This window comes from Scylla paramamosain, chromosome 3, assembly GCF_035594125.1.
Source record: "Scylla paramamosain isolate STU-SP2022 chromosome 3, ASM3559412v1, whole genome shotgun sequence".
Lineage (NCBI taxonomy): Eukaryota > Metazoa > Arthropoda > Malacostraca > Decapoda > Portunidae > Scylla > Scylla paramamosain.
The window spans coordinates 9162994-9176410 of record NC_087153.1 but is presented as its reverse complement, the minus strand read 5'-3'; the positions used below and the strand labels follow the sequence as shown (position 1 = coordinate 9176410).

The 13417-nt window shown below is 42.7% G+C and overlaps 1 protein-coding gene across 1 annotated transcript in view; it reads right to left on the bottom strand.

The window, feature by feature from the left end:
- Positions 1–13417, bottom strand: part of LOC135090038 (mucin-2-like) — a 136719-nt gene that overhangs the window by 14660 nt on the left and 108642 nt on the right. Inside the window, exons 5-6 of the mRNA XM_063986275.1 lie at positions 5366–5508; positions 111–3749 (exon numbers count right to left, since the gene is read on the bottom strand). Coding sequence (XP_063842345.1) covers positions 111–3749; positions 5366–5485 — 3759 coding nt within the window. The 5' untranslated portion in view covers positions 5486–5508. The remainder of the gene's footprint in view (positions 1–110; positions 3750–5365; positions 5509–13417) is intronic.

Here is a 13417-nt window from a genome sequence, read left to right as displayed (position 1 = left end):
CATTTCTTATAATTTTCTCCACATATACATGCATATTCATAATAAACTGTGTGCATACAAATTACATATCTCCCAAGTAAATAAATGGAACAAGAGGTGGATGTCCTAACCTGCACGTGGTGGGTGGGTGGAATGCAGGCAGTGGGGGGTGCTGAGGTGGTGGAGCCTCCGGTGGTGGTGGTTTTGCGCTGCACTTGTTTCACCATGGTGGTGGTCTTGCCATCGCTGGAGGTGATGCAGTATGTGCTCTCCCCTGAGATGGTCACAGTCTGGGGAGCTGTCGGGGTGTGGGTGGTGATGAAGGTACAGGTCGACTCCTCCATCATTCCCTTTGGTTCTTCAGAACTTCTCGTCAAAATGTCACTTGCAAGTTCTGAGTTGTCGGTGGCGTTGCCGTCCTCTTGGTCCGAGTCTGTGCCTCCTTGCCTCTTGACCTTTTTCTTGACGATGATGTGCTCCTCCACCTCCGTTTCCCTGCTGCCCTGGGCTTTCTTCACCTTCTTGGTGGTTTCCTCCACAGTGATGACACTGCTGGTGGTTGTGTTTCGTTCCTTGGTAGACTTGACTGAGATTTTTCTCTTTATGTCAACATTGGTTATTTCACTTTCAGCCGAGGAGCTCGTGGTGGTTGCTGTTGGATTCCTCTTGCGGGACTCGCTGGAATAACTGGCAGCCATGATGGCTGAGGCGTTGAGGCTGGCCATACGCTTGGTGACCACCATATCACGCATGTCCATGTGAACGTCCAACTCTCCTCTCCTTCGTTTCCTTTTAATTTTCACTTTTTTTTCATTTTCTTCCTCGTTTTTCCTTTTGATGTTCTTCCTCCGTTTGCCACGTTTGTCATCATCAGAGTCGTAGTCCCTGTCCTCCTCATCAGACTCCTCCGAGTGGGTGTCATGGATCACTGGGTCCCTGAGGATGAGTGCCATGTTGTCGTTCTTGGCAGTGGAGACAGGCAGGGTGGGGAGGGGGATCCTGGCGTCCTCATTCATGCAGTGCATCATGGCCCGGGCATTGAGGCTGGCCATCCTTTTCGCTCGCCGGGGGGGTGCTGGGTTCATGTTCCTTTTGTTGTTCTTGATGTGTTTCTTGGTCTTCAGAGTCCCCTTCCCAGTCCTCTTTCTGGAGTGTGCCTCATACTCACTGTCACTTTCCTTGTCACTTTCCTCATCTTCAGAAGAATCATCCTTGCTTCTGGAACTTTTCTTGAAGAATGTGACTTTCTTGGATTTCTTAACAGCTACGTGAGATGCATCTTTGGAAGACTTTTTGTGGGCTCTGCTCGAGTTTTTGTAGGACAGCTTTTTGTGAGACTTTTTGATCACATCTTGTTCTTCTTCATCATTTTCTTCTTCTGATGATTCTGATTTCAGATTTCGTTTGGGAGGCAGTATTTCTTTGGCCCTTTTTTGGTTTGTGCTGCTTCTTTTATTCCTCATTACTCCTTCTTTACTGTTCATCGGTCCTCTTCTGTTTGATTTGAGGGTCCCATAATCATCCCCATCCTCCTCCTCTTCTTCCTCCTCCTCTTCATCAGTGTCATCATCCTTATCATCATCACTTTTCTCACTCATTCTTTCTGTTAAGTTATTTTTCAATGGCATCATTCCTTTCCTAGTCCTGGCCTTCTTTGTCTGCCTTTTACGAGGCTTTCTAGTTCCCCAATCCTCATCATCATCTGACATGTCATCATAACTGGTTTCCTCATTAAGACAATCACTGGGTTTCTTAGGTTTTTTAATGATCTCAGAGTCACTGCTTTCACTGTAGTCTGACCTCATCTTGACAATCTTGTTGACCTCCATGTCTCTCTCACTTTCCTCTTCTGAATCGAAAACATGAACCGAGTGTTTCTTTATCTTACTGTTTTGATGAAATTTGCTTGGTGCTTTCTTGCTGTTGAGTCGAGATTTTGGAGTCTCACGTTTCAGTTTGTACACTTTGCCCCCAATGACGACTTTCTTGGGATAGTCAGTGTGTCCCCCATAGAGTTTTGCCTTGCTGATACCCTTGAAGGAATTGGGGCTTTCCTCATCAGATGAAGAGCTATCAGAGCTTGAATTCTCCTCATCATCAAGCACTTCCTTCTCTTCGCATATCTTGTGCTTGGTCTTGCTTCCCTTCTTTAGCTTGACCATCTTCTCCTCTCTCTCGCCCTCACTCTCAGAGAAGGAGAACTCGCTCCTCTCCTTCTTACTCTTGGTGACTTTTCCTATGCTCTGTTTCTTTTCTGTCTTCTGTTTGTCCTTCTTGACCCTTGCAGGTGGTAAGCCATCATTCTTCCTCTTATTCTTACTTCCTTTAGGCCTCCCTCGCTTTTTGGGCACAAGTGTTTCCTGGGAAGAAGAGAGAGATTTATTTCTTTCCTTTCCTTCACTGTGTGCTAGGCTGTCCTTCTTGCTGGCAGCAGGCTTCTTCTCCTTCTCCTCCTTGATGTAGCCGTTCTCTCCCTCGCTGGCAAGGATCTTCTTCACTGCACTCTTCTTCTTTGGCTTGCTTGTGTTAGAGCTCCCATCCTCAATCATGTCTTTGGCTTCACCTTTACCTGCTTTGTCACGTTTTCCCGGAGAAGACAGTTTGCCATCTTTATTCAAGGATGCAGGTTCTTTTTCAGACTTCACAACTGAGGAATCTCCCGTATCATTTGTTTTTCTTCCTTCACTCTTGTCTTCCTTCATTTTTCGACCCTTAGTGTCCTCCTTCTCCTCATCATCGTCCACTGTGAGTTTTTTTCCTTTCTTCTTTTCTGGCTGTTTGTCACTGTCATCGTTTTTCTTGTTAACCTCGTCACTTTCCTGCTTTATGTTTAATTCATTTTCGTCTTTCACATTATTCATTTTCTGGTCATCTCTTTTCTTTGCATCTTTATCACTGTCGTCTTTCTGTTTCCTGTCCTTTTCACACTCCTCTTTGGTCTGTCCCTCAGTATCATCTTTTTCCTCCTTTATCTTGCTTTCTTTCACTTTTCCTGGACTTTCACACACTTTATCTGCACCTTTCTTTGATTTTCTTTTGCTCTCACATTCCGTGTCATTTTTCTCATCACTTTTCCTTGATTTGTTTTTGGTCACCTTGTCAGTATCCCCTTTTTTGTCCTCACTTTTCTTTGTTTTCTTTTTTAGGTCCTTGTCACTTTCTTGTTTCTCAGAGGCAGAGGCATATTTTGTTTTCTTAGTAGTCTTTTTCTTTCCATCTCTATCACTCTCCTCCTTCTCATCACTGGACTTTGCATTGCCCTCAGTCTTGGACTCAGAGTTACGTCGACACTTTGGGGAGGACTTTTTTCCTTTCTCTGCAGGCGACACTTTGGCACTTTGTGAGGCTGACTTGTTGCTATCAGAGGAAGTGGTTTTCTTCGTCTTAGCCAAGTCCTGCTTTTTCTCAGATATTGCTTTGGTCTTAAGACTACCACCAGCGTTCTCTGCAATTTTTGACAGTTTGGAGGTGCCTGCATCTCCCTTTTGTGCAGCCCTGGCCCCTTTTCCATTCACTTTGGCACTATCAGCTCCTCTGTTTGGAGATCTGCCACAAGACCTGCGAGCTGGGGATCTGCCTGTGACTCTGCTGGGTGCTCTGCTGGGGGACAGGCTGCTGGAGTTGGAGGACCTGCTTCGTGAGGACACTCCTGATGAAGACTTTGGAGAAGACTCGCTGCAGGAGGAAGAGGAGGAGCGCTTGGTGGGTGTCCGGCCCTCGCTGGTCCTCCGCAGAGTGCTGGGGTTCACCACACTCTCCTTCTTGGTTGTCTGGAAAGGATTGCATTGAGAGGAACCTTGGTGTGCAGTTAAGTAAGCGAGAACACACTAAGGAGGGCTAATATTTCTGCACCTTTTGACACGTGAAGAGTATTTCTTTTGTGGTTTTTATTTGACATAGAAACTATTTTTTGCCTTTTTAATACAGATGGAAGCATATACTGGTTTAAACACTCATGCTATAACATGTAAAGAACGGATATGTGGCTAAGATTTTCAGCATCCTCTGAGTGAGAGGAATCGTGATATGCAGTTAATACTTACTTACATAAGAGCACACTAAGAAGGGATGTGAGGCTAAGATTTTATGTATATTTTTTGACATTCATATATATATATATATATATATATATATATATATATATATATATATATATATATATATATATATATATATATATATATATATATATATATATATTTTTTTTTTTTTTTTTTGGGGGGGGGGATTCTTATTTCCTACTGTTTCTTTGGCTAATAAACTTTATGCATTTTTTTTTAGTAGTAGAGATGGATACATGCACTGGTCTAAACCAGTGTTCTTCAATTTTTTTTTTATCACGACCCCGTTTGATTTTATATACTTCCTTCACAACCCAGTACATCTATTGAACCTATTATATCTTTATACCTCTGATATGGAAATTATTCACACACACACACACACACACACACACACACACACACACACACACACACACACTACTAATTTTGAATTATTGTTCATATATCTATTTATGATGTGGCGACCCACTGAACAAGAACTCGCGACCCAGTTTTGGATCCCGACCCATGCTTTGAAGAAGCCTGGTCTAAAAGATATCCCAGACCAACACCATAAACTTTTTTCCTCAAAACATGTTATATCTTTAATGAGAAAATTACTTCATGAAACCTCTCTCTCTCTCTCTCTGAAACAGGTTATCACAAAAATGAGAGAATTTTGTAAGATAAGTTTTTGTCCAAACATATCACATGCCACTTAGATTCGTATCCGTAATAAAAGTTTTTGGTTTCTAATAAGGGGTATTTTTCAGAGGCTACAGGGATAATGATACCGATTCTTTTATGTATCAATTTTCCTCATGACTAGCTAGAAACCTTACCGTCACTAGAGCTTTGAAAACAATCTCGAAAACCCTGCAGAACTTCTACGATTTAAATCTGTTAAACGATGTAGAGATGAGAATGAAATGTTTACGATTAGGGTAGTATGAAAGCAAGAAGAAATAATGAGTAACGCATAATAAAGTTTGATTAAGAGAGAGAGAGAGAGAGAGAGAGAGAGAGAGAGAGAGAGAGAGAGAGAGAGAGAGAGAGAGAGAGAGAGAGAGAGAGAGAGAGAGAGAGAGAGAGAAATTTATTCTCAGTCGTAGATGGAGTGGACTCAGAAATCAGGTTGTTAGAGCTGAGTCATTTGGGAGTTTTAAAGGAATATTAGACAATTTACGGATAAGGTTAACTGGTGAAAACTTGAAAGTATTTCTTACACGGAATGCCACGTGTAGGGCTGACAGCTTCTTGAAGTCTCTTTTATTTTATGTGCTTTAAGGAAATATCAATCACCGGCAGTTCAAGTAGTCTTTGAACACTAAATCCAAGCTTACCTTTGCTTTAAACTTGGTGGCGTTGGAAGTCTTCTTGACGGGGGGCATCTTGAGGTGCCTAAGGCCGCCTCCCTGCTGTGGCCCCCGCCCCTTGCTCGGTGTCCTACACCCAGCTTTCATTCCTTCGCTGCTCCGTGACGCATCTGCCGGACCAAGGACACGCACGGTTAGGAAGGCAGTGAATAATACAGGATAATAAGACAGATTTATAAAACAGAAATCGATTCTCAAATAGGGAGGTTCGTAACAGGATGAACCTCAGTTATTAGATAGTTTTCGTTTGTGCGGAGTCAATAGGGAGCTTGACCAAGGACACGCAAGGTCAGGAAGGCAGTGGAAGATGAAGGGTGATGCCACGTTTAAATTTATAAGGAACGTAGGAACTGGTCCTCAAATAGGGCCGGTGGTAACGAGAAAATACATCAGTCTTTAAGTTGCTTTTTGTTTAAGAGGATTTGATAGGAAGCTTGATCAAGGACACGCAAGGTCAAGAATGCAGGATGTAATTATATTTATAAAGTAGAAATAATTTTTCAAGTAGGGAGGTTGGTGGCTAGAAAAATCAAAGTTATAAGGGTGTTAGGTTGTTTGTCTGGAGTCTATAAACGGAAAGCTTTGAGAGGATAGACAAAATTGTGGATAGGGATGATGGGAATGGTGGACGTGTGTGTGTGTGTGTGTGTGTGTGTGTGTGTGTGTGTGTGTGTGTGTGTGTGTGTGTGTGTGTGTGTGTGTGTGTGTGTGTTATATGATGCATTATTCGGTCATTGCCATGATCAGCTTCCCTTTAGTTCTGAATGATGATGATGATGATGATGATGATGAAGATGAAGCTGCTGATGATATTAATAAGTGCTAGTGTGCATGTTATGTGTCTGCTACAACGATGATGATAGAGTTAATTATTACACCAGACATTAATATGAGTAATATAAGGTGGGTTTCGTTCATGCGAGTGTCCATGATACAGTCGGAAAAAAAATAATGGTAACATCCTGTCCCATTACTATCTGGTCGCAGTCAGCGCGGCGCCAAGGTCACATTGTCGCTGCCTGCCTGTCTATCACCATGTTATGACGAACTACGTCAGGATTTTGAAACGCTTCGGTCTTCCATAAGAACTGTTTTCAAAGGTCACATAGACTTGATCGGGTTTTCATGTATGTTTTCTCACTGGTGATGAGGAATCCTCGTTAAATTATTCATTAGAATCATGGAGATACCTTCGAAAACCATATTACATGTAACTCCCACTACTGTTGTGATGAGATTCAATACGGTTCCTGTTTAAGGTTCATAGAGAAGCCATAGTCACGCTTAGCGACAAGAATATACCATTGAAAACCACGACACTCGTAGTTTCCACTATTGATAAGACCAAAGTACTTTTGGAGAATACAGTTCTTGGTTCAACATACACAAAGAAGTCACAGTCGCACAGCCACTGGAAGAAGGTAAAAAAAAACTCCAAGCCACGGCAGACTCAAGGTTTCGTATAGTCTAAATTGCGAATCACATCAGCTACGCCTTTGTAAGCTTGGTCGTGCATTCTGAGTGGGGTATGACAAGAAGCAATCATATAACAATCAAGTTCTGGTTTTGTGGTTATTTTTGAACAGCAAAGTTATGTTTCACGTGCAAAAAGGAAAATTAAGAAAAAAAGGGTGTTTTGTTTGATTATAAAGGACATTTTCCGCTGCGCATTTGAGAGAGAGAGAGAGAGAGAGAGAGAGAGAGAGAGAGAGAGAGAGAGAGAGAGAGGAGAGGAGAGAGAGAGAGAGAGAGAGAGAGAGAGCTAATGAGCCACTCAGGGCAAAAACATAAGAGGAAAACTGAAAACAAGCCCGCGTTGCCACACTGGAAGTCGTGGCATTTTTTCCCAATCCAATAAGTGATCGAGGCGGGTCGTGTGGTGGTGGTTGTGGCGACTGGCGATGCGCGGCAGGGGGGATGGAGAGTGGGAGGTGGGAGATACAGACGCATGTGGGAGGCAGGGGAGTTATCAAGGAGAGGACGTGGTGAGGTAGAAAGGACGGTGCCAGGAAAGGGAGTGAGGGATGGGAAGGAGGATATAGATGAGGACAGGAACGACGGCTGGCTTGGACAAACAAAACTGAATCGGAGAGAGAGAGAGAGAGAGAGAGAGAGAGAGAGAGAGAGAGAGAGAGAGAGAGAGAGAGAGAGAGAGAGAGAGAGAGAGAGAGAGAGAGAGAGAGAATATAAGAGTACAGTATACGTCTTTATCAATGAGTAATGATAGCATCAAGACCCAAGGAGGAGGTGCCTGCTGGTCTATATGAAGTGGCCTTGCGCAGTCTCGTGTTCTTGTGTCCCATTACTTCACGTTGCGTAATGCGAACTGGAGGTGGGGACGTTGGGGGGAGGGGGGTGACGTCGGCTGGACTGGGTTGGGCTGGGGTGAGGTAGGGTGGGTTACATGTTATGACTAGTGTTTGGTTCCTTGCTTGCTTCCTTGCTTGCTTGCTTGCTTGCGCACGCACACACACACACACACACACACACACACACATGAACCACCTTTTATCAGGATCATCAAACATAAACACACGTATGATTTATTTCACCATGATTTTAACCCCGCTGTGTGTGTGTGTGTGTGTGTGAGTGTGTTTTCCCCTCTTGCACTCCATCGTCATCATGGTAATTAACGATACTCACCAATTACCTGTGGAGTTATTCATGACACACACACAAACACACACACACACACACACACACACACACACACACAAAGCAACTCGAGTGAAAAAAAAAAAAACTAAAGCTTGAGGTAAACTTAATGAATTATTTAATTTACTCAGTTCTCAACGTACGTGCGTGTTATAAGTTGCATTAATTCGAGAGAGAGAGAGAGAGAGAGAGAGAGAGAGAGAGAGAGAGAGAGAGAGAGAGAGAGAGAGAGAGAGAGAGAGAGAGAGAGACAGACGTACCGGAGATGGTCACTGCGCTCTCTCTCTCTCTCTCTCTCTCTCTCTCTCTCTCTCTCTCTCTCTCTCTCTCTCTGTGTGTGTGTGTGTGTGTGTGTGTGTGTGTGTGTGTGTGTGTGTGTGTGTGTGTGTGTGTGTGTGTGTGTGTGTGTGTGTGTGTGTGTGTGTGTGTATTCAAGTATAACATGAAAACTACCACTTTTTATCACCACTAACAGGCAAACATTTTAACACCTGCGCATATATATATATATATATATATATATATATATATATATATATATATATATATATATATATATATATATATATATATATATATTTTTTTTTATTTATTTTTTTTTTTTTTTCGCTCCCCTAACAGGTAATACGTTGTTTCATTTAACAACCGCTCACTGATTGATCCGCGGAGGCTTAATTGCGATGATTTCATTCCGTTTTCAAACTAATTCAATGGAGTATTAATCATGTTGTGAGCAAAATATTTACCCTGCATACAGATCAGGATAATTGGCCCACTAATGTATGCACTGCCTGATCCATCCGCGTTGCGTTGGTTCACGCTCCCACTGGGCTTTCGCTAACCGGGTCCACCGCCTCTCCACCGCCTCGCCTCACATCGCCCCTCCCTCCTCGCTCGGGGACACTCGCCAAACATTCCGCTGTTCCCGCCTCCATAAATATCTCACTCTCACTCTCGCCACCGCCGGACATCAAGCCTTTAGCGAGGATTTGGTGGGTGAGGATGCATGGAGAGTAAGCTTCGGAGTATATCTTTGTGGGTGAGGGAGGACAGTTAAGGTTTAAAGTTTATATTTGTGGGTGAGCTGTTGAGAGTAAGGTTAGGAGTATGCTCTGGGTATGTCTCTGTAAGCTAAATGTATGAAGAATAAGGTTCAGATTATGTTTTTGTGGGTGAGGGTGTGTGGAGCAGAGTTAAGGTTCGGAGTAAGTCTGTGTGGGTGATGGCATGTGGAAGCGAAAGTTCTGGGTATTTAAGGATATAGAGACGCTGCTATGCCAGTAAGCCTACACGTGGCATTCCTCGTATGAAACACATCTACTTATACCCACCTATCTCACTCATCCATAAATTTATCCATCATTTCAAAGCTTCCTGTTGACTCAACACTGGCAACCAAATTACTCAGTCTATTCTGGTCATACAACAATCCATTTCAGAACTACTTCCATCCTATACCTTCTTGAAATCCAAGTTTGTCAAGTTTTAACCAGTTATTTCTACTCCTCTTCAATACCGACCTAAGAATTTTGTGTAAATTACTCATGTTAAATCACTTAAGCCACTTCAATACCTCAATCAGTTCTCTTCAAAATCCACGTCTTTATAACGAATGTAAATCTACGAAGAGCCTTTAATCTCCTCTCGTAAGGAATATAGGAAGGCTAGACGGCGCAAATGTTTCGTTAATAATTAAACCCTTTCACACATAGACTTTTTCCCTCAATCATCAACAAATTTAAACATTTATTTATTTATACCAAACTCTTAAACATTTCTGTAATCTAAAAAAAAAAAAAAAATTATTAACCTCTTATTTTCTCGTCTCCCTTGGCTGCACGCGAACAACTCCTACACTACTCTGGAGGTTCATAAAGGATGGCCACAGCAGTTACAAGGTTAAGGGGACACTGTAAACCCCCGGCAGTGGAGAGGCAGGGACTTCGGTAATGACCCGTGGGACCCAGACGTGAGAAGCACCTCCACCGGGCCGCACCTTGACGAGAGGCTCCCTTGGCACCGACCCGAGTGAGGGAAGGATAAGTGGACATCAAATTTTCATGCGTTCATCTAGACGTTTTTTGTGAGAAGGACGGAATAAAGATACGTGATATTTCCAAGCGGGTTTTAAGGACGCGGAGTACTGAAGGAGAGGTGAAATAGTAAAACATGGCAGGTTTGATTGGCGTTAGGTTTAGTAATGACGGGAATGAGAAGATGGGGGATAAAAGACACTTGGAATTCTTTATTGTGAGTTTAGGACGAGGGGTTGTACTGGCGAAGATGTGAAATAGTAAGGCATAACAGATTTGATTTGCCCATTAGAGTTGGTGGTGATGCTCAGGGTAAGAGAGGAATGAAGAAGGACGTATGTATTTTCTTTTTTTCAGTGACGCCAAGTTAAATACGTAAACTATGACGGATCTAGGTCGTTTTGAAGGAGAAGCGGACAGACGGACGGACCGGACGCTCTCTCTCCTCTCTCTCTCTCTCCATCACCAGGTGTCCCGTCAGCAATCTGGCCGCCAACGCTGACTCCTGCTGACTTCCCCGCCCAGTACGCGCCCTTGGGGAACAATCAAAGCTCTCTCTCTCTCTCTCTCTCTCCTCTCTCTCTCTCTCTCCTCTCTCTCTCTCTCTCTCTCTCTCTCTCTCTCTCTCTCTCTCTCCACCATCAAGTACGCCATTCATTCACCACCACCACCACTACCAATTTTTTTTTCATGCTTACAACTCTCTCTCTCTCTCTCTCTCTCTCTCTCTCTCTCTCTCTCTCTCTCTCTCTCTCTCTCTCTCTCTCTCTCTCTCTCTCTGTCCACACCACCAAGCACATGCCATTCACTCACCCACTCACCACTCCTCACCACCAGTACCACCACCACCACTGTCCCTCATGCTTACAAGCCGAGCATCTGTTAAGGTCACTCAAACAAGACACATGGTACATATTTTACTCGCAGTCTGAACTAATCTGTCTCCTAGTGGTGTATATAACTGGGTTAAATATAGCAAGGTTTATTCGTATAGACAGACAGGAGGATGTGTGGTACTGGTGAGGCATGAAATAAAAATAAGTTGTTTCTTTCTTTTTCCTTTCTGTCTGTTTCCTTTCACTAGTGGTATGTTGAGGGATGAAATAAAAATAAGGTGTTTCTTTCTTTTTTTCTGCATGTAGGTCTCTTTACATGTATTGTTGTAGGACAGAAATAAAGATAAGGTCTCTCTCTCTCTCTCTCTCTCTCTCTCTCTCTCTCTCTCTCTCTCTCTCTCTCTCTCTCTCTCTCTCTCTCTCTCTCTCTCTCTCTCTAAGTCAAACCTACGCCCTCCTCATTATTTTTGAAAGGTGCCCCCTTCGTCCTATTAGGCTCACCTGTAAAACTTTTATAGGCGCACTAACACATGCAAACTACAGATACTACAGTGGGGTGCTGCCAAACACACACACACACACACACACACACACACACACACACACACACACACACACACACACACACACACACACACACACACACACTGCAATCACTGGTGCCTTCTCTCCCCTCACCTTCACCTACGGATTATTAGAAAACAAAAGAGTTTCCCCTCTCCCCACGCCTCCCCTTCTTCCCCTACACAATGCGTCCCCTCCGCCTCCCCTTTACTCCACTCTTCTCCATCCCCTCCTCCTCCTCTTCTGCTATATGAAAGGAGTGAAATAAAGGTCAAAACACAACGAAACGAAACAAAAGGTGTGTGTGTGTGTGTGTGTGTGTGTGTGTGTGTGTGTGTGTGTGTGTGTGTGTGTGTGTGTGTGTGTGTGTGTGTGTGTGTGTGTGTGTGTGTGTGTGTGTGTGGTTGGGGGAAAGAATGGTTCTTCATCAGTAGTAGTAGTAGTAGTAGTTAAGAAAATAAGTTTCACAAAAATAGTTACATAGCATTTAACACCTAATGTGTGTGTGTGTGTGTGTGTGTGTGTGTGTGTGTGTGTGTGTGTGTGTGTGTGTGTGTGTGTGTGTGTGTGTGTGTGTGTGTGTGTGTGTGTGTGTGTGTGTGTGTGTGTGTGTGTGTATGTATGTATGTATGTATGTATGTATGTATGTATGTATGTATGTATGTATGTAACTGGGGTAAGCTGGAATATGTACACGGGAAACCAAGAATGGAGAAAGTTAGGAAAGAACTTTCTGTCTGTATGTCTGTCTATTTGTATGTATATGAGTGTGTGTAAGTATATACGCGAATAAATGTATATATTTGCAGATATGTGAGGAAAAGAAAGAAAACAGAGAGAGAGAGAGAGAGAGAGAGAGAGAGAGAGAGAGAGAGAGAGAGAGAGAGAGAGAGAGAGAGAGAGAGAGAGCGATAAACCTGGCCGTTAATACTCCTCCAGGTGGGTGTGGCAACACACACACACACACACACACACACACACACACACACACACACACACACACACACACACACACACACACACACATTAATCCACAGGTATTTGTAAACTAAATCCTAATCCTTCCGGACTCCGTAAAAAAAAAAAAAAATCCTGATTTTTCCCAGTATGATACTATACATATTTTTATTCATTTATTTATCATTTTCTTTATAACAAATATTCAAATAAATTTCCCGAATCGGTTAGATTTGTATTTATTCCAAACTTCAAGTCCTCAATTTCATTACCAAGCACTCAATTATAATTTCCTCTCCATAAAAAAAAAAAAATGCAACTCAATTTTTCAAAACCGGCATAAAACGTGACGGGAGGTCTGAAAAAAATGATGTTAAAAAGTATTATGCAGTTCGTTTGGATAGGTAGGTACACGTTGCAATGTATCTTATTTTCGGTACAAAATTTCTCGTTAACTAAAGGTGCACAAACACTGCCGTCTAGTGCCCAGCGGCGGCGGCGACAGCGGCGTCACGTCTCCTTTGTGTCGTTTCCTCAACCATTTACCTTTCTATTAGAAAAATAGATAAATAAATAAATAAATAAATAAATTGCAGTGAAAGTTTACAAGATATTCAAGCGTACTTTCATGATTCCAGTGATGGTTTGACAGGTTCTGGAGGAAGTTAATGGGATTTTAAGGGTGTTTTCATGACTCCCGTGATGGTTTAACAGGTTCTAGTGGATTTTCAAAGATGTTTTCATGATTCCAGTGATGGTTTGACAGATTTAGGTAGAAGTTAATGGGGCTTCCAAAAAGTGTTTTCATGATTTTATTATAAGACATGGGGGTTTTCAAGGGGGTTTTCATGATTGTAGTGATAATTTAACAGATTATACTGAAAGTTAGTAAGGTTTTCAAGGGTGTTTTCGTGATTCTAGTGATGGTATAACAGGTTCTAAAAGAAATTACGAGTATTGGTGCTTCCGAG